Source organism: Bufo bufo, chromosome 9 (genome assembly GCF_905171765.1).
Source record: "Bufo bufo chromosome 9, aBufBuf1.1, whole genome shotgun sequence".
In the NCBI taxonomy this organism is placed as follows: Eukaryota; Metazoa; Chordata; class Amphibia; order Anura; family Bufonidae; genus Bufo; species Bufo bufo.
In genome coordinates this window covers 41,356,246-41,382,233 of record NC_053397.1, presented here as the reverse complement: position 1 = coordinate 41,382,233, position 25,988 = coordinate 41,356,246, and the positions used below count along the sequence as shown (strand labels likewise).

The window sequence follows — 25,988 nt, the reverse complement described above, 5'->3', positions numbered from 1 at the left end:
AAACACATGACTTAGGCTGGGTTCACACGGGCGTTGCGGGAAAATGTGCGGGTGCGTTTCGGGAACACCCGCGATTTTTCCGCGCGAGTGCAAAACATTGTAATGCGTTTTGCACTCGCGTGAGAAAAATCGTGCATGTTTGGTACCCAAACCCGAACTTCTTCACAGAAGTTCGGGCTTGGGATCGGTGTTCTGTAGATTGTATTATTTTCCCTTATAACATGGTTATAACCCTGGGTTCAGACCTGAGCGTTCTGAAAGGAGTGCTCTGTATGCGCGATTGTACGGGCGTTTACAATCGCGCATACAGAGACAAGCGAACGCCCATTGTCGTGCGTTCCCGAAAGTCTATGTACAGGAACGCGCGACAAAACGCCCCAAAGAAGCTCAAGAACTTGTTTGAGCGTCGGGCGTTTTACAGCGCGATCGTACGCGCTGTAAAACGCCCAGGTGAGAACCATTCCCATAGGGAAGCATTGGTTTCTCCTTGTTGAGCGTTTTACAGCGCGTAGGAACGCGCTGTAAAACGCTCAGGTGTGAACTTAGGGTAAGGGAAAATAATAGCATTCTGAATACAGAATGCATAGTAAAATAGCGCTGGAGGGGTTAAAAATTTTTTTTTTAACTCACCTTAATCCACTTGATCGCGAAGCCCGGCCTCTCCTTCTGTCTTCATCTTAGCTGTGCAGCAACAGGACCTATGGTGATGTCACTCCGGTCATCACATGATCCATCACATGATCTTTTACCATGGTGATGGATCATGTGATGACCGGAGTGACGTCATCAAAGGTCCTGTTGCTCCACACAGCTAAGATGAAGACAGAAGGAGATGCCGGCAGCGCGAACGAGTGGATTAAGGTGAGTTAAATCATTTTTTATTATTTTTTAACCCCTCCAGCGCTATTGTACTATGCATTCTGTATTAAGAATGCTATTATTTTCCCTTATAACCATGTTATAAGGGAAAATAATAATGATCGGGTCTCCATCCCGATCGTCTCCTAGCAACCGTGCGTGAAAATCGCACCGCATCCGCACTTGCTTGTGGATACTTGCGATTTTCACGCAACCCCATTCACTTCTATGGGGCCTGCGTTGCGTGAAAAACGCTGAATATAGAGCATGCTGCGATTTTCACGCAACGCACAAGTGATGCGTGAAAATCACCGCTCATGTGAACAGCCCCATAGAAATGAATGGGTCGGTATTCAGTGCGGGTGCAATGCGTTCACCTCCCGCATTGCACCCGCGCGGAATACTCGCCCGTGTGAAAGGGGCCTTAGGGTCCTACATGAGCAGATATTCTGCAAGGTAACGAGTGCCAATCAGTGATAACAGCATGTCAGTCGGCACTCATTACTTGTATTTACATGCAGCAGTCACTGCAAATGGGGGATGAATGATCATTAACGCGATTGTTCGTCCCTGTGCAGTTTTCTTATTATTGGCAGCACGTCCCCTGTTCACCCCTGTTCACACAGTGCTTACGTGTTTGTTGAGTGACTGGACATTGTTTGTTGGCCTTAGGGGACAATTGGCAAAGCCTTGTCATGGAGATGAACGTATATATTTTAGTAAGCAATGCATTTCTAACCTGTGAGTTGGGGGTCACTACGGTGAGTACAGTATGGCCTCTGTATAGCGGTGGAATATGTGGGTGCACAATAAATATAAGAAATCTATTAAACAGGGATTTGTATGTATGGCTCCAGTCTGAAGGGAAGGGGGAGGGCGGGCTGCAGCTATAGGACTCCAGTCTGGAGGTTTACAAGCGTTTTATCTCCACTCGGTGGTAAAACCATTAACCAGACCCTCCTGGGGCTCAGCGTTACATTCTTGTAGGTCTCATGTCAGTCATAGGACATATATGTACTCTGATATGCAATAAATGGTATACACAAATTATCTGTAATAGGCTACGTCCACATCTGCCTTCCGGTATTCCCTTAGTCCAGGCATGCTCAACCTGCGGCCCTCCAGCTGTTGCAAAACTACAACTCCCAGCATGCCCGAACAGCCTACAGCCATCAGCCTACAGCAGGGCATTGTGGGAGTTGTAGTTTTACAACAGCTGGAGGGCCGCAGGTTGAGCATGCCTGCCTTTAGTCTATTCCAGCAGAGAAGTGGACTACCGAAATTTCCATATCCGCCATAGCGGAACACAACCGGATTCGTTTGGTTTCCTGCAGGTTTCCAGCATGAACAGTATTTTTCCGGCAGGAAGCCAGCATTCATGCTGGAAACCCGATCCATCCCATTATAGTGAATGGGGAATCGGTGGGCCTCCCAGTGTCCGGCTATGCCGCATACGGCAATTACAGCAGTCTGTTCCGGCAGAGGAGCAGACATGAGCCTAGCCTAATAGATGTATCCTACAGAAAAGTTTGGAAACACATTGCATTACTTACATTATCGTGTGCTAATACCTGCCTTCTACCCTGTGCTGTTATCCAGAGCTGCATTCACAATTCTGCTGCTTGTTATTGGAAACAGTCAACAACCTGATTGTCAGACACACCCCTTATTACAGCTTAGGCTGTGTTCACATCACGTTTAACATATACATGTGACGTATACGGGAAAGGGATGCCACACAGCGTTGGAGTTATTCTGGAATGCTTTGCTTGCTTTGTTATGTTAAGCACCATTCACGGTTGTGTTGTATTTCTAGCTGTACTGTATGTAGATGTGCTGACTTTGTCAGTTCAGGCATATGCCAGGCACCACTGGGCCCTGTCGGATCACATTGACTATAAGGGATCCTGCAGGTTGCTGGTTCTGCTGGTCAAAATACTGATGCAGGCATTTTTTTGGGCCAGTATTTTCCTGGCCGCAGATATGTACTTAGCCTAAACTGCTGAGTAACAATTTTATACCTTATTTATCATAGTGTACAGAAAGTTGATTGTAAAGGGGAATATGTTGGTGCTATATAAAGATTATTATTATTAATAAAAAGGTTGTCTTTAAGGGGGTTTAAAAGGGGGGTATGTAGAATAGAACAGTACTTACCTAGCAGATCCAGCACCGCCACTCCGATTCTCACGGCCAGTCTCTGTTTACCTAGCTGCAGCGATGACATCACATCGACAACACATGATTGTTACAGCCAATCACTTGCCCCCTTCAGTGTACCACTAAGCCCAGTGATTGGCTGCAGCGGTCACGTGTTGTCGACATGATGTCATCACTGCAGCTGGGTAAACAGAGCCTGCCCAGGAGAACCGGAGGGACTTCGGCACTGAAGCTGCTAGGTAATTACTGCTCTGTTCCAGGCATGGCCAACCTGCGGCTCTCCAGCTGTTGTAAAACTACAACTCCCACCATGCCCTGCTGTGGGCTGATACAGTGGGATGCGAAAGTTTGGGCAACCTTGTTAATCGTCATGATTTTCCTGTATAAATCGTTGGTTGTTACGATAAAAAAGGTCAGTTAAATATATCATATAGGAGACACACACAGTGATATTTGAGAAGTGAAATGAAGTTTATTGGATTTACAGAAAGTGTGCTATAATTGTTTAAACAAAATTAGGCAGGTGCATAAATTTGGGCACTGTTGTCATTTTAATGATTCCAAAACCTTTAGAACTAATTATTGGAACTCAAATTGGCTTGGTAAGCTCAGTGACCCCTGACCTACATACACAGGTGAACCCAATTATGAGAAAGAGTATTTAAGGGGGCCAATTGTAAGTTTCCGTCCTCTTTTAATTTTCTCTGAAGAGTAGCAACATGGGGGTCTCAAAACAACTCTCAAATGACCTGACAAAGATTGTTCACCATCATGGTTTAGGGGAAGGATACAGAAAGCTGTCTCAGAGATTTCAGCTGTCTGTTTCCACAGTTAGGAACATATTGAGTAAATGGAAGACGACAGGCTCAGTTCAAGTTAAGGCTTGAAGTGGCAGACCAAGAAAAATCTCGGATAGACAGAAGCCACGAATGGTGAGAACAGTCAGAGTCAACCCACAGACCAGCACCAAAGACCTACAACATCATCTTGCTGCAGATGGAGTCACTGTGCATCGTTCAACCATTCGGCGCACTTTACACAAGGAGATGCTGTATGCGAGAGTGATGCAGAGGAAGCCTTTTCTCCGCCCAAGCACAAAAAGTGCCGCTTGAGGTGGGCTAAAGCACATTTGGACAAGCCAGCTTCATTTTGGAATAAGGTGCTGTGGACTGATGAAACTAAAATTGAGTTATTTGGCCATAACAAGTGGCATTATGCATGGAGGAAAAAGAACACAGCATTCCAAGAAAAACACCTGCTACCTACAGTAAAATATGGTGGTGGTTCCATCATGCTGTGGGGCTGTGTGGCCAGTGCAGGGACTGGGAATCTTGTCAAAGTTGAGGGACGCATGGATTCCACTCAGTATCAGAAGATTCTGGAGACCAATGTCCAGGAATTAGTGACAAAGCTGAAGCTGCGCCAGGGCTGGATCTTTCAACAAGACAACGACCCTAAACACTGCTCAAAATCCACTAAGGCATTTATGCAGAGGAACAAGTACAACGTTCTGGAATGGCCATCTCAGTCCCCAGACCTGAATATAATTGAAAATCTGTGGTGTGACTTAAAGAGAGCTGTCCATGCTCGGAAGCCATCAAACCTGAATGAACTAAAGATGTTTTGTAAAGAGGAATGGTCCAAAATACCTTCAACCAGAATCCAGACTCTCATTGGAACCTACAGGAAGCGTTTAGAGGCTGTAATTTCTGCAAAAAGATTTAATTTCTTTTTTGTGGTGCCCAAATTTATGCACCTGCCTAATTTTGTTTAAACAATTATAGCACACTTTCTGTAAATCCAATAAACTTCATTTCACTTCTCAAATATCACTGTGTGTGTCTCCTATATGATATATTTAACTGACATTTTTTATCGTAACAACCAACGATTTATACAGGAAAATCATGACGATTAACAAGGTTGCCCAAACTTTTGCATCCCACTGTAGCTATAGGCAGTTTGGGCATGCTGGGAGTTGTAGTTTTGCAACAGCTGGAGAGCCTCAGGTTGGCCATCCTTGCTCTATTCTGTCTTCCAAGGTATTCCCCAACCTTAACTGGTTTCTCACTAAAACTGGACAACCCCTTTAAGTTGTTTTAGTCTGACCTTTACATTTCTCATTCCTTTCCTCTCCTCTCATGGCATTGCCAAAGGAGAAAGGAAACTGCATTAAAAACTGTATCAAAAACATCATGTGTGATTCTAGTCCTATAGGATTTTTTGTGTGCATTTATAGCCAAAGTATATTGACACCGCCATATATCTTTACCCTTCAACATAGTCGGGGGAGAGAAGCGGCACATCTGTATTCTCCATCAGACTCCACGGGGATCAGGGCAGGGCACTGCTCATTAAACATGAGCTGGAATGGAGAATTAAGGTTAAGTGTTTGTCAATGAGATCTTTATTACATGGCTGCCCTTTTCTTCACACAACAATCGCCCCATTGCCCTGCAGCAGATATACAACAAAGGAGGCCATTGCATGTAATGAGCACCTGAGGACTGTTCTTCGTTTTTTGGGCGGGTGTTTTTTTAAATGTTGTATCCAAGTTCTCCTGTTGATGTCAAACAAACATCTTTGAAGCCGGGTCTGAAGTTACAAAACATGATCAATCTTGGGGAAAGGGGGTAACTAAAAAGTGTGCTGTTTGTGTTGGGCACGGGACGCGAATGGCTTGTTTAGGGACTAACCTCTGTAGCACAATGGGCTTGTGTTTGTTATAGTAATGTGTCTTTCTTCTCTGCATTCCTATGCTGACACCTTGGTGGATCTTCTCATGGATCATTCAGGACGACGAGGAGGGCATATGGGCATAACAGCTCCAGCAAACCAAAGTTCCAGTTTTATTTTGTTGGGTAAGGAACACTTTTAGCTTGCATGTTGTACCTGTGTTGCAGTTACATATGAGGCCTCATGCACACGTGACATCCTATGGTTCCACTTTATAGAGTTGTAGATATTCCATGTGCCGCCATATGGTGCTTCCATATGGCACTGTAGTACAGAAGTTAAAAAAATCCTTTTAAGGGGAGAATGCATCTGTATTACAGTATTCAATGGAGCAATTGTATATTATCCAGACTCTGTATATCGTACATCTGTGAGATATAAAAAGTGAGTTCACACTTCAGTTATGTGGTTAGTTATTTCCATCAGTGATTGTGAGCCAAAATCAGTAGTGAAGCCGACTCAGAAATAAGGTATAATGGGAAGATTTGCACCTGTTCTGTGTTTTTAACCCACACCTGGTTTGGCTCACAATCACTGATGGAAATAACTGACCAAATAACTGAAGAGTGAACTTAGCCTAACGTTGTTGTGTGCACGAGGCCCAAGACAACACGTCTGTGTGTTCAGTTACTTGTTATATATGTCTAATGACTTGTATGTCTCATTGATTATGATGCTATATGATTATGATGATTATGATGCTATATTGCTCCAACTGGATGTAATACATAAAACTGCACTAAGCTTTTAACAAACTTTGCATTAACCAATAGCACCGTGTGTGCGCATTAGGAATAACATGATTTCTGGCCATTATATCACTTGTATCTGGCACTTTTAACAGTTTTTCTCAAAACATGGTGGGTGGAGACTAGCTGCTACAGAAAGTAGAAGAAATCTCCTTCCTAACCGTCTCACAGTCACTAAGAACCAGCCCCCGGATAATGAAAGACATTACAGAGTACTGACCTTTATTTTTGTAAATAAAGCACTAGTCATGAGCTATAGCCATCCTATGTAGCTGTGCAGTCCTGCTTGTCTGTGTGTGTCCCCTTGCTTCCTCCTCACCCCCCCCCCCCCCCCCTTCCTCACCATAGCCTTGCACTGACATGGACAATATGACCCTCATGCAGAGATGATCCTGTACTGGACAGTGAAAAAAGCATTTATCAAAGTAAAAAGCAATTAGCCGTGGGGGAAGGGGGGGTCGGTGGGTTGGTACACAGCTGATAACAGGAGAACTAGACCTTTCTCACTGACAAAATATATTACATAGTTTCTTGTGGTCACGTGTACTATTGGTTAATGTAAAGTTAGTGACCATTAAAGCATACATTGAACATATATTTCTGCCGCATGCTAATGGCTAACAGCTGTCCCTCCAGACCTCCCCATACACAAGCAGGCTCAGTTCTGCCCAGCATGCATGTGTCCTGAATGTAGAGAGGCAAGTTGGCTCCTGACAGATACCTCAGGTGTTGGCTTATCTTCCCTGAGAACCAAACGATTGGGTATGTTGAATTCCAACTGTCTGACCGATATGTCGAGCTGGGAGGCTCCCATACACATTAAATGTCAGATGCTGTTCTCCCCAAAATCTATGGGGTCCAGCTGGAATGAATCTAATGTGTACGACAACCAACCAAGAAAAGCAACAAAACTGGGAATTGGGCTGAGATTAAAAATGCATCACTACTCTCCTGCTCCACCACTCCCTTTCTCTCCTTTGTTCTTGGTGTATCCGGCTACAATGCTGATGTCACATTGACCACTTGTGACCACTTTAGCCAGTCACTGACCTCAACGTTGAGGCAAGTGATTGGCTGCAGAGGTCACATGTTAAATTGACATCAGCATTGCAACCAGGTAAATCAAGCCTGATGGGGAGAAACGGAGAGGGGGCACTAGATCTACGTTTTTCCGAGAGTCTGATGTTGATGGCCTATCCACAGAATAGGTCATCAATATCAGATCAGCAGGGTCAGCTGTTTGAGCAGGCCACAGCGATCAAGTAATCACCGCGGCCTCTTCCTAGGCCAGTGACATCACGTGGCCTAGGCGCAGCTCAGTCCCAATCAAGTGTAAGGAGCTGAGGCATGATACCACACACAATGGGCAACTCTGACTTGGTAAGCTGCGAGAAAGCCACAGTGCTCATGGGAGTACTGTGGCCTACTCAAACAGCTAATTTTTGGAGTTCCCAGGAGTCAGACCCCTGCTTATCTGCAATTGATGGCCTATCCTGAGGATAGGCCATAAATACCTGAGCCTCAGAAAACCCCTTTAATTCTTTGTTTTCAATTCAAAGTGGATCTCTCACCATAGCCATCAAAATAACTGGAAAGTTGCCAACTTTTTGTTTGCCTTCAAGGAAGATCAAAGCCATCTCCTCATTGCTTGGATCCTGCTCCATCCATGTTATCTGTCTATAGAGCTAATGTAGGTTTGAATGCAGGCAGCGTAGAGACAGGGTGGACTCTGCATACCAGTTGGAGTAATTTGCATGGTGCCTGCCTCATCGTGTCATCAAAAAAGACAAATAATACATAGAATGGTTTACCTTTTCGCATTTGGTTAATTGATATTTTCTAGATAGTATAGAAAAAGCTCTGCACCAGTTGACAGGTCCTCTTTAAAAGATGCCACTCAATGTTTTCCCAGTGTTCTTTAAACTTAAGTGGAGACAAGAGCCAAATCCTGAACATCTGTTGAAAGCCTTTCCTTCCTTTCATGTTGTTTGCAGTGAGCTATAGGTAAACTTTACTCAGGAGAATGATCTCATACAAATTGTGGTTTAATAGCCCTGTTTTACAACCTAGTCTCCATCACAGTCATCTGTTAGATTTTTCAGCTCCTTTCTGAAGGTACTGCCCATTTATCTGTGTTTTCTTGTGTTTCCCTGAATTATTTCCTCAAAGGTAGTCACCATGTTCCTTCCTAAATACATGGTAGAAATCTGAAATTCAACTGATCTGGCATCCATGATAAATGGACCCAAAGGTTATTTTGATGGCACAAATGTTAAAGGGAATGTAAGTTTGTTCTGTGGAGTCTGATGACCATGGAAATGAAGGTTCCTGGATTATAGGGCTACTTTGATAATATCCAGTAATGTGGAAATTTGGGAGTTTGCTATATTGCTCTGTAGGTAGCAGATAAGCAAGCTACTGATGAAGACAAGGTCCTACAGTAACTCTACTTAGACAATGGGTTTTTGCTAATGGTGTCTACCTACTTTCATAATCTACCATTGTTATGTAAATGTACGCATCAGCAAAAAATCGCCATCTTAGGCCTCTTTCACACTCAGAGAATCATGGATGTTTGCTATCCATGTTCTTCACGGACAGCTCACGTACACATTTACTTTAATGTGTGTACTTAAACATCAGTGGTTCTCCATTGACAGTAGGTCTGTGGTAGCACCACAAAAGCATGCCCGATTTTCTCCATAATTATGGATCCCTCACATACATTATAGACAGTCTGTGAAAAACCACGGACATAACACAGATGCCATCCGTTTGTGGTTCGTGGTTCGTGGTTTCCATGGACCATTGGTGGGAGATGCTCTGGGAACTAATTTTCCGCCTAGCCATGTCCAGAGGGAAAAAACCAGACAGAATGTTCCTTCATGGACATCTTCACAAAGTAACCTTGATGATCTTGTCATCACAGACATGGATGTGCAAATCAGGCATTACTAGTTTTTGTCATGTGTTTTTGCAAGGTATCAGAATATTGTTATCAGATTACAGAAAAGTATCTGGATCTAATTGTATAATCATTGTATAATCATTGTATAATTATTGGGATCTGCCAGCAGTGTCTGTCTGGATCTCTTAGAAAACAAATGCCTGTGTTATCATCAGAGCCTTGGCCGTTAAATCGACTGTCCACTCATGGGGTCAAACATAATATTTAAGTCAGTACCTACCTCCTATTTAATTTGCTTATATCTTGTTCATTGTTAATCTCCATTATGGCAGAGCTGTGATCTGTGACTATAACTTAGCTACAGTGTGTACAGGAAGGATGAGGTAGTCTGAGAACACCCCCCCCCCTGATTAATCATTGGTTCAGACCTGCGTCTTCTGATTGGCTGCTGTGTATAAACAGAAATCTATAAGAGGCTCATGAGGTGAACTGATTTCATTTCCAGCAACGACAGCATGATTATAAAGTACTACAGTAATGCTCTGCAGACACTTCCTCGCAGCCAGCAGAAGAGTACCAAGGAAAGTCACTCTGTGCCTGCAGGGTTAGGAGGGAAGGAATATCCTGTGCACAGCATTTGTCTCTGCACTGCCTGGAGAAGAGGAAACCCTGCAGCTGCTCAGAGTTGTCTGTGCTGCTGATGGTAGGAGGGGTTAAACTGTGCTGAAGAATGCAGTGGGAGGGGAGACAGCTCAGCAGATCGGCAGTGCAGGGGGCATGGCCTGTCACTCCAACCAGCACAGCCTTTTTTATTTATTTATTTATTTAATGCACTTATATAGCGCTGCTATATTCCACAGCGCTTTACAGGCATTAGCATCCAACTGTCCCCAATGAGGCTCACAATCTAAGTTCACTATCAGTGTGGGAGGAAACCGGAGTACCCAGAGGAAACCCACGCAAACACAGGGAGAACATACAAGCTCCTCCATGCTGATGTTGTCCTTGGTCAGATTCCAACCTAGGACCCCAGCGCTGCAAGGCACCAGTCCTAACCACTGAGCCACCGTGCTCACAGTGACATTCTGTGCACAGAGGCTGACCTGCTCCCTCCTGCTGTCTCAGGCTTGTACAGAGAATGTCATCAGAGCAGGGTGACATCACAGGTCATGTGACACTCAGCTAATTAGGAATATGAAGCTAATTGTAGAAGTAAATGAATTGAAAACCCCTTACATTTGCTTAATTAGAAACATACAAAGAACAAAAGAATAACGTGGACAACCCGTAGAACTTTTTTCCCTGTACTATATCAACTTGTGTAATTCAGTAGGTTTACCCAGGATCCTGCAGAAAGAACTGATTGTGATATCTCTGTATGTTGGACTGAACAATCCAGTTTTTACTCTGGCACACAAAGTAAAGATGTGGACATCGCTCTAGGTCTTAGCATATGAACATGTGTGTATCATATGCCACGGCCTCTGATTCTCTGTGCTGTATTGGCATTAATCTCATTTTACAAACCATGAAAAATCATCAAGGAGCATTCCTTTTTGAAGCTTCGCAGGTGTGGATATGACATTGAAGGCACATTTGTTTTTCTAAAGTAGAAAAGAAATAATAGTTTTAATGCTGGAGATCTGCCAATAAGCCAAGCTACTATCAGAGAAGCTTGCTCCTCCAAACTTTGGTCCAGCCCTGTTCCGGGGAATCCATAACATGGCTAGGAATATGAACTGGGGACAACCACCAGACCACCACTTTGGATGGAAACCAAATATATTGTTGAGACAGCTCACCATGTGTGGCTGAATTATAGGTTATATTTTTTCTTATTCTGTATACTTCCAACTGTTTCTACCATTAAAGAGGACCTTTCACCGATCCTGACATTGTGAACTAAGTATCATGACATATACAGCGGCGCCCAGGGATCTCACTGCACTTACTATTATCCCCGGGCGCCTCTCTGTTCTCCCGTTATGTCCTCCGGTATCTTCAGTCGCTTGGTTATAGTAGGCGGAGTCTGCCCTTGTTCTGTGGGCGTCTCCTTCTCCTAGGCTGCAGCGCTGGCCAATCGCAGCGCAGAGCTCACAGCCTGGGAGTTTTTTTTCTCCCAGGCTGTGAGCTCTGCGCTGCGATTGGCCAGTGCTACAGCCTAGGAGAAGGAGACGCCCACAGAACAAGGGCAGACTCCGCCTACTATAACCAAGCGACTGAAGATACCAGAGGACAACGGGAGAACGGAGCGGCGCCCGGGGATAATAGTAAGTGCAGTGAGATCCCCGGGCGCCGCTGTATATGTCACGATACTTAGTTCACAATGTCAGGATCGGTGAAAGGTCCTCTTTAACTGGAACACTGACATCCAGGAGGTCAAATATCTTAGTTAATGATCATTTGTTATAGTTTCCAGTTCAAGCACAACCATTCTAGGAGAAAATGGATCACACTATCCCTCATCATTTTGTATTATCACTACTAGTGATGAGAGAAGTATTTAAAAATCAAATTTGGCTGCTTCCATGTAATAATGGAAAGCCATAACGGAATACATAACGCTGATGTGAACCCACCCTAAGTAGTGGGTGCAATGACAGGGAGTGGCAATTGCACGGCTCCCAATCATTCTAACTCTCAGATGCCGCGTTGATACATGATCGCAGCATCTGGTCCATTTGCTTACAACAGGCCGGTCACCGCCGTCTTGCTTGAAGGTCTATTGTGAAATATTGCGCGGCCTGAGATGACGTCAAAACTCCGGCCAGCGTGGTGACATCATACATTTGGCCGAGAATTTCAAGCATAATGGCAGTGTCTAACCCGTCGCGGGCAAAAGGATCAGGTAAGTATTATGTTTTTTACACTATTTCAGGTTAAATCGATTTGCTACCATGAAGGACAAGGAAATTTGGCTTTGTGACGAATCGAATTTATCCTGAAATTTGTATTAGTGGACTTTGATTCGCTCATCCCTAATCACTACCATTGCCACCAATTATGGGTTGTCATTCGACTTTCCTTGATTCCTGAATAGAAAAAAATGCTGATTTTTCATTTACTAATCTAGAAAAGCTGTGTGACATAATGGTGACCATAGATGTGTCGCCTGTCAGAAACAGATAACTAAAGTCCCCTTTACACTGCTCAAATGAGCAGACAATTGTCGGGAAGGAAGCATTCCTTCCTAACGATTGCCTACTCGTCAGTGAAGGGGACCACCACATTTACATGGAGTGACCCTCCACAGTATGGTGAGAAGCGATCGCTAAGGCCAACACCTCTCCCCATACAGAATCATGGTTTATCGGCAGTGCTCTTTAGACACCATGGTCTGCTGTCGGCAAATGATGATTTAGGTGTCCACATGAACGTTTATATTACCCGATGAACAAGCAATTCACAATGACTTTGCTCCTTCTATCCCAGTCTATATGGCAGAGCTGACAAGTAAGCTTCAGAAAGCAGGACGTATCAGCCTATTCTGATTGCTTAAGTGGTCAGTCTGAAAACTGTGGTCTGTTAGGTCCCATTGGGGCCTGTTATACTGTACAATGGATCCAGCACAGTGTTGTGACGTCCTTTATTAATGAAAACCATAACATATATGTAAGCAGATCTTCGGCTTGCAGAAGAGAAGAATAAGAGTTTTTTCTTAAACATGTTACATAGTAACATAGTACATAAGGCCGAAGAAGACATTTGTCCATCCAGTTCGGCCTGTTATCCTGCAAGTTAATCCAAAGGAAAAAAAAAAAAAAAACTGTGAGGTAGAAGCCAATTTTCCCCACTTAAGGGGAAAAAAAAATTCCTTCCCGTCTCCATTCAGGCAATCAGATAACTCCCTGTATTAAAGTCCCCTCTCTAGTAGCTATAGCCTGTAATATTATTACACTCCAGAAATACATCCAGGCCCAGCTTGAACTCTTTTAGTGAACTCACCATCACCACCACCTCCTCAGGCAGAGAGTTCCATAGTCTCACTGCTCTTACCGTAAAGAATCCTCTTCTATGTTTGTGTACAAACCTTCTTTCCCTTAGACGCAGAGGATGTCCCCTCGTCACAGTCCTGGGGATAAATAGATGATGGGAGAGATCTCTGTACTGACCCCTGATATATTTATACATAGTAATTAAATCTCCCCTCAGTCGTCTTTTTTCTAAAGTGAATAACCCTAATTTTGATAATCTTTCAGGGTACTGTAGTTGCCCCATTCCAGTTATTACTTTAGTTGCCCTCCTCTGGACCCTCTCCAGCTCTGCTATGTCTGCCTTGTTCACAGGACAAGAACTGTACACAGTACTCCATGTGTGGTCTGACTAGTGATTTGTAAAGTAGTAGGACTATGTTCTTATCACGGGCATCTTTGCCCCTTTTGATGCAACCCATTATCTTAGTGGCCTTGGCAGCAGCTGCCTGACACTGGTTTTTGCAGCTTAGTTTGCTGTTTATTAAAATTCCTAGATCCTTTTCCATGTCAGTATTACCGAGTGTTTTACCATTTAGTATGTACGGGTGACTTGCATTATTCCTTCCCGTAATTACTTTAGTTGCCCTCCTCTAAACCCTCCTCTAATTCTTTATTTTTATTTATTTTTTATTTTGTTTGGTGGCCCTATTGGAGACACACTGTGTTGCCACCGTTGACATTTGTAGCAGAAGCAATAAATGGGAAGCTAATTACAGAGAAATATCAAAGATTTTACAGTCTCCAGAATATGATGGCATGTCGCCCGCCCCCCCCCCCCCTCCCCATCTCCAGAGACCAGGGAGTGAGGTGGATACAGAGTCATTGATGTTTGTATAGTGTTACTATCCTGCATTACCTTGGCCACCATCTAATGGTAATGTGATGACTCTGCAGTACTATCCCAGTCTGTACAGCGAAGCTGATCTTTAAGCTATAGAAAACAACAAGCATTAGCATATTGTGGCTGTTATGAAAACTGAAATATTAAAAATTTTGCATGTGACTAGGCCCATAAAAAATAAAATACATTTTTGAAAATGCTAATTAATATGTTTCTGATGATACCTTCCCTTTAACAGGGGAAAGGAGGACTTGAAGTTGGAATTGTATCATTGGAAAGGGGATGGTAATATTAGCTTCAGCTGTTTGTTTGCACAGTATACCACTAACTCTGAGCGCATTTTTTTTGTTTACAATTCAAATCTTCATACAAGTTTTATTGTACATTTCGTCCACACAATTTTCAAACATTGCTGTGCTTGAAACCTCATATTATTCTTTCCATATGTCTAGTGGTACACTTGACATATTAAATGTAGCACTTTTATGAAGAAACTGGCCCCATTGTGGGGCAATTTGTACATTGGTAGAGCACTTCATGCTCTGTAAATATGGATTATATGGACTTGGAATGAAATGTGTAAGTTATAAGACTCGGATACGTATGTAAAGGGAAATAGACCTGAGACATGCTTTATTTTCCGTATTTAATGAAACATTAGACTCTGAGCCTCGACTTTGTCTACAATTGTGTTGCATTTTGTCGCATCTAGTGTTTTAGACACTTTTTTATGCCATGCTTGACAAGGGATGTGGCTTAAAATGCAACTTTTAGCACAAAACGCTCCAAAGTTTCTGGGTTAATATCGGAAGTACAGTAAGACGGCTAAAGGTTAGGGCAGTCTATAGATAGACCAGATTCATCATACAACTTGAGCCACTGAGACAATTCTGACGCATTTAAAGACCTCTTGTCTAACTGATAATATATCTGGCTCTTTTTCCTAAGATGTTGTGCTTGTATTAGCCCTTTTCGACATGGAGAAACAAAGAACTTGACATAGGTTCCCATAGCTGCTTATTTACAAGTCTCTAGACCTTTCTTTTCTGGAGGAGCATAGAGCGGACAAGTATATATTACAGTTAATAAGTTAACTGGCCATAAACTAGCTTATCGGGCTTACAGGTCATGTATTACATGGTGGGCCACTCTTTTGAATGGACAGTGTGTACTACAGTATGCACCATTACAGAAGAAATGTGTGGTCAAACGCAACTTCCCATGGGAATGTCACCTGTTCGTTGGGGCATTTCAGAAGTTAGACCCCTGAAGCTTGGTTGATTGCTGTGTTAAAATCCATTAAAATCCATTTTAGCATAGTAAGATATTTTTTATAAATTTATTTAGCTCAGTTTTGTAAAGCTGACATATTCCCCAGCCCTTTACATTTATTATCATCACTCTGTCCCCAATGGGGCTTACAATCTAAGGTGCCTATCAGTATGTCTTTGGAGTGTTGATGTAAACCCATACAAACTCTATGCAGATGTTGTCTTTGGTCGAACCTAAGACCCCCACACTTTAAGGCACCAGTGATAACCACTGAACCATAGTGCTGCCCCTGAGCCACCATGCTGCTCGGTGTGTTAAGAAGATGAATGTTGAAAGACGAAAGATATATGTGCTAAAAAGATGAATGTTCTGTTTACTTGAAGATGTACATCCTAGACCAGGGATCGGCAACCTCCAGCACTTCAGTTGTTTGAAACGATCACTTCCAGCATGTAAACTTGCTTGGCTGGCCTTGAAACTCCCATAGAAGTGAATGGAGCACGCTGGGAGTTATAGTTTCACAACAGCCAGAAAGTAGAGCACTGCTGACCCCTGTCCTAGACATTGAAAATGTTACATGGCTCACCTGATCCGGTGCTCTGGGTCCTAATGGCACAGACCTGTCTCCTGCTCTCCTCTCCCTCATGGAGGACTTGGCTGCCGGGGAAGTTCTTCCTCCTAATATAGGCTGAAGTCTGCTTCTTGCCAGCAAGGCCTCTGCCCTTCAGGGCATGCACTCTCACAGGCCAGCACTCGCACCCTAATCCACACTAGCCCAATGACTGGTCACCTGGGAGTACTTTAGCCACCTTCTGCTATGGGAAGGTGCCTGAGCAATATGTTCTAGTCCTCTAGTGTCCTGCCTAGGTGTGCTGCCCATGTACTGACTTTTACATGTTTCCTGGATTTGACCCTTCGCTGCCTGACCTGACTTTTGTACTGACCCTTGTACTGTCACCCTGTGTGCCTGCCCTGACCTCGGATCATTTATCGGGTTATTCATACTGTGCTTGCCCTGACCTCGGCCTGTCCCTGACTGTGGTTTTGCCTGATCCCTCGGTGCTCTGCACCAGCATCTCTTGACACCTGTAGGTCAACTGTCAACCAAACAGAGACTACCCTAGGAGGTATTGGTCTGGTGGTTCCCCTGCAGTGAAATCTAGATCCTTGTACAGGGGTTAAAGGGTGAAAACCACAAGACTGCTTGGATAACATCCTTAGGAGGTTGGTGGGAATTTGGAGTGATGTCATATGCTAGCGGTATGCTATCACTTTATAAGATGAGAATACCCCTTTAAGACTGTTTATCATTAGACCTCTACAGATAGCTATAACTTAAAAGCTACAAACATATACATACACATAAAAGGTGGCTCAATGGGTAGCAATGTTCAGCCCTGGGGTCCTGGATTAAATTCTGACAAAGGACAATTCCTGCATGTGTGTTTCCTTCAGTACTCCAAAATCACACTTTTTTGGTTAACTGACTTAAAAATGAAACTGGCGTAAGGCGGCAATGCACATTATATTCCTGTCTGCCAAACATGCATTCAGCCGACAGTTATTCTTATAAACCCCCATACACATGCCAAGCATACATGTGTTCTCAGTAATCAGTGAAAAATATTCAGTTACCGGACACCTGAGAACAAAAGGATTGGCCGTGTTGAATTCCTGAATGATCCTTCTTTGCCTCAAACTCGACCATTAGGGGAGATCTGGAACATAATCATACACATTAGATGGTTGGCCAGTCCCCCTCGGATCACTGGGGTTTGGCCAGGATTCATCTAATGTGTATGGCCAACAAGAAATATAAACATATAAATAATCATTATTTTTATTTATCCACTATCTGCTCCATACCAACTGTAGATACAGAAAGGATAGCAAATCGTGTAGTACGTTGCACACATAAAGTCATCATGCCTTGATATTTGATGCATACAATGAAGATGTCTAGACAGGAAACGGCAGCTGCATAGACAACAGCGTGTCAGACATCCATATGTCTGAAGATTACATAATAATTATCACAAGAATAGAAGAACAGAGGGATAATTGAACTGCAAATTTGTACATTGTTTACATCGTACAGATTAGACAGACCCACCCCCGCCAGAAACATTACTATATAGATATCAGTGGCTCCTTCCAGCTCTGATATGGGCATGCATTTACTGAATGCTCGAGAGACAAGTCTAGAATTCGTTTTGATTGGGACCTTTTGTCATCCATTATCTTCCAATGATTTCACTGTGTGGGTGATAGACACAACACTTTCATCTCCCATCTAGACTGTGATCATCCTATCTGTGTTCCTGATGTGGTTTAGATTAAAGTGTCTTGTGGTAGAGCTTTGAAACTGACCACATGATGAAACTTGTTACAGTCAGAAGTATCAGATGGAGTTAATTGCAGCCTCATTCTAACTAGTTCGCTGCCACTTAACAAACTCATTTAAGCTACTGGCTTATGGTGGGTTTACACAGCCAGAGCAGCAGCCAATTATCGGGAAAGAAGCATTTCTTCCTGACAACTCCCTGCTCATTCAGTGGTGAAGAGCGGAATTTACGTGCAGCAATCACCTCCACAGTATGAGAACGAGCAATTGCCACTGTGATCGCTCAGCCTCATACAACTGCATTGTTTCTGGGCAGCAGATCGTTGTTTAGACAGCACGATCTGCTGCCCAGGAATAATAATTTACTGTCCTGGACGAACCCCTGTTTCACCCAATAAACAAACTGTTTGCTTGTTCCTCGGGTGATCGGCTGCACCTCTAGACGGGCAGATTGTCCGGAACGAATGTTCATAGAAACATTCGTCTCCGATACCCGATCTACCCGACATTCGGGACATGTAAACCTGCCATTACAGCTTTCACAAAATTCATTATTTACCCCTTCTATCCACCAGGAGAAGGTATAAAAAATGTATATTGCATGTTAATGTTCTCCTAATTGTATCATGTCCAGGAGCATAGCTGTAGGGAGTGCAGAGGTTATACTTAAAACTGTAAAAGGGTGTATTAAAAAGGTGTGTAAAGACCCTTTGTTCCACTTTCTTTACCTCCAAAGACCGCCTTCCCTCAGAGAAAATGGGAAATAACAAAAATTCTTACCAACGCAATAGTACAACTGGAGATGCTTGTGTTCGATATGTTCATTTGCTGGACGATTGTATTGTTCGATGTTTGTCGAGTGAATATTCACTCAGAGTTCAGAACGGTAAAGTTAAAAACCTACATTCAAAGTGTTTTCCCCCACTTTAATTTGACCAATAGGTGAACACTTGAAGGGGCTGTGGAATCCTCTGTACTATAAATAATACCTGTTTACACTTGTGGAATTCTAGACCATGAACGACGGTTTAGGCTACTTTCACACCAGCGTTTTTTTCGGATCTGTCATGGATCTGCAAAAACGCTTCCGTTACAATAATACAACCGCATGCATCCGTCATGAACGGATCCGATTGTATTATGTCTTCTATAGCCATGACGGATCCGTCTTGAACACCATTGAAAGTCAATGGGGGACGGATCCATTTTCTATTGTGCCAGATTGCGTCAGAGAAAACGGATCCATCCCCATTGACTTATATTGTGTGCCAGGACGGACGTTTGGCTCCGCTTCGTCAGGCGGACAGCAAAACGCTGCAAGCAGTGTTTTGGTGTCCGCCTCCAGAGCGGAATGGTGACTGAACAGAGGCAAACTGATGCATTCTGAGCGGATCCTTTTCCATTCAGAATGCATTAGGGCAAAACTGATCCGTTTTGGACCGCTTGTGAGATCCCTGAACGGATCTCACAGATGGAAAGCCAAAACGCCAGTGTGAAAGTAGTCTTAATTTGTAGTGGAGCTTACAGTTTATATCACTTTTCAAAGAGAAGGCAATAAGCCTACTGGAATTATGTGTGTAAACCACTGGTGTCCAACCTGTGGCTCTCCATCTGTTGTGAAACTACAACTCAGAAAACTGTCCAGAATTGTAGATTTGAAATTGCTGGAAAGACACAGATTAGAGACCTCTTATATAAACCATGAAATCCCATGTGAATGTGTATTTTTCCAAAGAAGAAGAATATGGTGCCTCCTCAACACCTATTATTGGATAAGGCTGGAGTCTCATTGACGACCAAGAGAAAGATGTCTACACAATGGCGTTGTATACATTATTGAAAAGTCAATGATGGATGACCCCTGAGAAAAATGGTGACTTTTACATATATATATATATAAAGTATGATACAGTATATGATTAGTCACCTGGTGCTGCTCGCACTCTCTAACCTAAATGATCTCCCTATAATAGGACACAAAATGCTTTATGCTAGTTGTGGGATGTCCATTATGTCATAGAAGGTATTGGGTGGGGTTGGCATCCCTCCAATCAATCATTGCAAGAGGACCTGTGAGAACGACTCCTGGAAAGAATGTGTATTAAATGCCAAAAGTTCATCATTATATTTAGACATTCAATGCTGAATAAGAAAGATGTGGATGGAGAGAGACATTTTTCAACCCAAGCTTCAACTTGCTTCTAAATCAATCAAAGCTGCGGACAGCGACCAACAAAACAGAGCTGTCGTGTAATATATTAGTGCACAACCCAAGCTGAGCATACATATGAGAATCTGTGAAGGATCTTCAAGTCAACAATATCAGCTTTGAAGAAGTTCCTGATATAATAGTAAAGTGGACATTTAGGGATAATGCTTTATGCATTGACTATCTATAATTAACCATTAAGGACCAGTCATTTCGCAGTGACCAAATAGTCCTCTTTTTAATACTGAGGTAATCTGGCCAAATAGGATTGAAATAAAGATATTAAACTGTTTTTGCTTTATTCACCGTGAAAGGAATATTCTTTCTTCCTCAATTATAAAAAAAAAACCTCTCCCACAGCTTCACATGAGTTTAAATAGTTGCCTGCTTGCTAAGAATTTTTCTATAGACTACAAGTTGGGGGTAAGTTGTAATTATACTGCAGTTCTCTTGGTGAAGTGATAGAGGTCAACTAGATTATGGTGCAAACCATGTGTGATAAATTGATGGATAAAGTGCTTTACTTCGAACCAATAGCAACAGAAATCACGGTGACAATGAAGTGAAGAACCTCCATTTATTGGACATGGTATGAATTAACACAAAGCTGAAGAATGCTTTCAAAGCATCGTTCCATACAAAGATTCGAGAGGTTTACAGAGATTAGGAAAAGGCCCAAAAACCATATGTGTTAGTGAGCAGTATCATGTGTATCTTTCTTTAGTAAAGAGCTCCACAGCTTGCGTTGGAAGCCTTGTTAAAAGCTTTACAATCTATATCAACACAACTAAATTGGTCCCTTTAGGTCATCTGACAAACACCATAATTGTCAAATTCTCTTTCTAAGTTTGGCAGCTCTTTTTGGATGGCTCAACAGAAGTTTAACTGCACCAAATGTACTGGGCTTTAAATATCTGGATGACCTTGCATCAAGATCATTATTTTATTTGCACCGTCACCATAAAATGAAGTTGTCTCCTTGTGTTTGATGGATCAAAAGTTAAAATTTGAGTTGAAGGGGTTTGTTTCGCCCCTTGGGGCCTTTCAGGCAGACCCCCACCCCCCTATTGTGGCTGGACCTGCGGAATGTATCATAATTACCTGATCCCCGAAGCTCTTCACCACTGCAGACCATGGGTGCTGGGATTAAAAACATCTGATATGAGGGTCATGTAGCCGCTGTGGCCAGTCATATATCCCATACGTCATGTCACGTGATGCATTGGCATGTGACCCACGTCAAACCAGATGTTGATGCAGGAAGACCCGAGATTTGCAGCCATGAGAGAATGAAGGAGCTGGAACCCAGCGGCTGGGATCAGGTATGATTCCATCTGCAGGTCCGGTCACACTGAGTGGTCGTGTCCATTATGCCCTATCAATATTTTCGATGTATATTTTGGGAGCCCTGTTATTTGTATGCTGAACTGTGCACCTAGCCTGATGCTCTTTAAACAGAGTTAATATGGTTCAACCAAAGGATACAATAGGTGGGAGGCGAATTTTTGAAAAAGGTGAGTGAGACCTTTATTCACTTAATACATGACTAGCTATCCTGCTAGTTTTAGAAGCAGCTGAATGACATTGTATGCTGTTATTTAATCTATGATCTACAACGAGACCCAAATCCTTCTCTACAAGTGAGTCTCCCAGTGTTACTCGCCATAGGACATATGATGCACGTAGATTATTACTACCCAGATGCATAACTTTACATTTATCCACATTGAACTTAATTTGCCAAGTTGATGCCCAATCACTCAGAGTGTCCAAGTCAATACTTTTTGGATATCTTCCATAGACTGCATAGCTTGGAATTATCTGCTACAGTGCTAGTAATCCCATCCTCGATATCATTAATAAATTAAATAATAGAGGACCCAACGCTGAACCATGGTGTACACCACTTGTAACCCGGGACCTTTCAGAATAGGAATCAATGACCACAACTCTCTGGACACGGTCCTTCTGCCAGTTTTCAATCCAATTACAAACTATACTTTCCAAGCCTATAGACCTCTATGAGGGACAGTATCAAATGCCTTTGCAAAATCCAAGACTACTACATCCACAGCGGCCCCTCTGTCTAGGCTTCTACTCACCTCCTCATAAAAACAAATCAGGTTAATCTGACAACTTCTGTCCTTGGTAAACCCATGCTGGTTATCACTTATGATATTATTTACCGTCACATACTCCTGTATATAGTCCTCTAAGAGTCCTTCAAACATTTATCCCACAACAGAAGTTGAGCTTATGGGTCCATAATTATCTATGAAGGACCTAGAGCCCTTTTTGAATATGGGCACTACATTTGCCTTGCTCCAGTCACTTGGCATTGTACCAGTCCCTAGAGAATCTCTAAAAATGATGAACAGGGACAAAGCAGTAACAGAACTGAGCTCTTTAAGAACTCTTGTGTGTAATCCATCTGGACCTGGAGACTTTAACTTATTTAACTTAACTTGGACCATATCTACAGTTAGCCAATTTAATATAATACTGGATCAACAGCCCAGTAGTATCAGCTCCTTTCTCTTCTTTTGTATATACAGAACTAAAAAACCCATTTGCCTCTCTGGAGTTTTCATTTTTAACAGAATTCATGATAGAATGACAGATCTATACTATGATAGTGTCACGGAACCATGAACCAGACGTACAACAAGAGATAAGTGAAAATAAGAAGGCTTTATTGAAAATAAAGCTGTAAAGCAAAAGTCCAAACGAATGGTGAAACCGAAGCAGAGTCTTTGAGAGGCCAGAGATCAGGAACCAGAAGGGTAGTCAGACGAAGCCAGGATCAGGAACCAGCAGGGTAGTCAGACGAAGCCAGGATCAGGAACCAGCAGGGTAGTCAGACGAAGCCAGGATCAGGAACCAGAAGCAGCAGCAGTCTTAGAAGCATGTGAACACAGGAGGACCAAGCAAGGAACTGAAGCCACAGACCTGCTATATATATGAGCTAGGCATCCAGCTCCTCCCAGTGGGAAGGAGGAGCCGCAGGGTGGAAGGCTACAAGAAACCCAGAAACCAAGATGGCCGCCAGCACATGTCAAACGAAGGAGAACAGCAAGAAGGTAAGACCATGACAGTACCTCCCCCTCAAGGGCCCCTCCTCCGCGGAGCAAAAAACGGTTTCTGAGGGAAGCGTGCGTGGAAGGCTCGGAGCAAGGCAGGAGCATGGACATCTGCGGAGGAAACCCAGGAACGCTCCTCTGGACCATAACCACGCCAATGGACCAAAAACTGCACCCGACCGCGGACCAGGCGTGAGTCCAGGATATTGCTCACCTCATACTCCTCATGATTGCCCACTCGGACCGGACGAGGCCGAGGAACCGAGGAAGTGAAACGATTACACACCAGTGGCTTCAACAGGGAGACATGAAACACGTTAGAGATCCGCATGCCAGGAGGAAGCGCAAGGGCATAGGCTACCGGGTTTACCCTGCGAAGCACTCGGAAGGGACCAACAAAGCGAGGCGCCAGCTTGGGAGTGGGCACTCGAAGGTTGAGGTTGCGGGTGGACAACCATACACGGTCTCCGACCTGGTAGGAAGGAGCAGGCGCTCGTCTGCGATCAGCCTGGAGTCTCTGGCGCTGCGCAGAGGCCTCAAGGGACTTCTGGATCTGTACCCAAGAAGCACGTAGGACGGAAAGGTGATCCTCCACAGCCGGAATATCCTGGGGAGAGAATACCTCCGGTAACACGGCAGGTTGGAACCCATAATTGGCCATGAAGGGAGACGTCCCAGAGGAAGAGTTCACCGCCGTGTTCCTGGCAAACTCAGCCCAAGGCAGGAGGTCAACCCAATTGTCTTGGTGATCGGAGACATAGCAACGAAGGAATTGCTCCAAGGCCTGATTGGATCGTTCTGCGGCCCCATTGGACTGAGGATGGTAGGCCGAGGAGAAGGAGAGATGAATCCCCAACTGGGAGCAAAAGGCGCGCCAGAACCTGGACACAAACTGACTCCCCCGATCCGACACAATCTCCTTGGGCAAACCGTGCAACCGGAAGACCTCCCTGGCAAAAATCGTGGCCAACTCTTGTGCAGAGGGTAACTTCTTGAGAGGAACACAGTGGCACATTTTGGAAAACCGATCCACAATCATGAGAATGACCGTATGGCCTCGGGATGCAGGGAGGTCCACAATGAAATCCATCCCCAGGTGTGACCATGGGCGCTCCACCGGTGGCTATGGGTTGCAGAAGGCCTGACGGAAGGTGCCGAGGGGAGTTACTCAGGGCACAAACGGAGCATGCCGCTACATATGCGGCGATGTCGGAACGTAGGGAAGGCCACCAGAACAGACGTGAAACAGCCCAGGACAGCTGATTCTTTCCAGGATGCCCCGCGGTCTTGGAGTTATGGTAGGTTCGCAACAACCGAGTGCGCAACTCCTCAGGCACAAAACATCTGCCGTTGGGTCTCCCAGAGGGAGCACCAGATTGAGCCGCCAAAATCTGCTCACCCAGGGGAGAGGTCAGGCTGGTGCGAATGGCGGCCAGGATCTGATTCGGAGGTATGACCGAAGTCGGAATCGACTCTTCCCTGGACAGCTCGGAGTACTGCCGTGATAGGGCATCCGCCCTGATGTTCTTGGAACCGGGTAGGTAGGAGACCACGTAATTAAAACGTGACAAGAACAGAGCCCATCTGGCCTGACGTGGTGTCAATCTCTTGGCCTCAGAAAGGTAGGTCAGATTCTTATGGTCCGTCAGGATGAGAACCGGAACCACCGAACCCTCGAGCAAGTGCCTCCATTCTTTAAGGGCCTGCGCGATGGCCAATAACTCCCTGTCACCAATCTGATAGTTGCACTCCGCGGAAGACAGTTTCCGGGAGTAAAACCCACAAGGAAGCAGAGGTGTTCTACGCTGAGACAGAAGGGCGCCTACTCCCGTCTCAGACGCGTCCACCTCGAGGACAAAGGGCAACCCAGGGTTGGGATGCGACAGAATCGGAGCCGACACAAAAGCGGACTTTAGGGCCTCAAAAGCTCGGATGGCCTCGAGCGGCCAGACCTGGGAATTACTGCCCTTCCTGGTCAGATCCGTGAGAGGCTTGGCCAGCATGGAAAAGTCCCTGATGAACTTCCGATAATAATTGGCGAAGCCCAAAAAGCGCTGCAGGGAACGAAGACCACTGGGCTGGGGCCACTGTAAGACAGCCGAAACCTTCTCAGGATCCATGGAGAACCCCTCAGCGGAAATGATGTAACCTAAGAAGGTTACCTGGGATCGGTGAAATTCGCATTTCTCAAGCTTACCGAACAGCTTGTTCTCTCGTAACCGTTGCAACACTCGTCTGACATCCAGAATGTGGGCCTCCATGGATTCAGAATATACCAAGATCTCATCCAAATAGACCACCACACACTGCTGCAACAGGTCACGGAAAACATCGTTGATGAATTCCTGAAAGACTGTGGGCGCATTGCACAACCCAAAGGGCATAACCAAGGATTCATAATGACCGGTCCTGGTGTTAAACGCGGTCTTCCACTCATCGCCCGCCTTGATCCTTACCAGGTTATATGCCGCCCTCAGGTCGAGTTTGGTAAAGACCGTGGCCCCTTTAAGGCGATCGAACAGCTCGGAAATCAAGGGTATCGGGTAAGCGTTCTTGATCGTGATGCGATTGAGACCCCTGTAATCGATGCAAGGCCTCAACTCACCGCCCTTCTTTTTCACAAAGAAAAATCCAGCCCCTGCCGGGGACGAGGATTTGCGAATGTGTCCGCGTGAAAGCGCCTCCCTCACGTACTCCTCCATGGCCTCATTCTCCGCTACCGACAGTGGATAGACTTTGCCACGAGGAGGAACGGCACCAGGTTGTAACTCTATGGCACAATCGTATGGGCGGTGCGGAGGTAGGGCAACCGCGCGCACCTTATCGAATACATCCCGGTACTCCTCGTATTCAGGAG

General features: G+C 44.4%; 1 protein-coding gene across 1 annotated transcript in view; it reads left to right on the top strand.

Moving 5' to 3' along the window:
• The window catches only part of ERC2 (ELKS/RAB6-interacting/CAST family member 2), a 944,454-nt gene that overhangs the window by 736,273 nt on the left and 182,193 nt on the right, over positions 1-25,988 (top strand). Inside the window, exon 16 of the mRNA XM_040408024.1 lies at positions 5,814-5,879. Coding sequence (XP_040263958.1) covers positions 5,814-5,840 — 27 coding nt within the window. The 3' untranslated portion in view covers positions 5,841-5,879. The remainder of the gene's footprint in view (positions 1-5,813; positions 5,880-25,988) is intronic.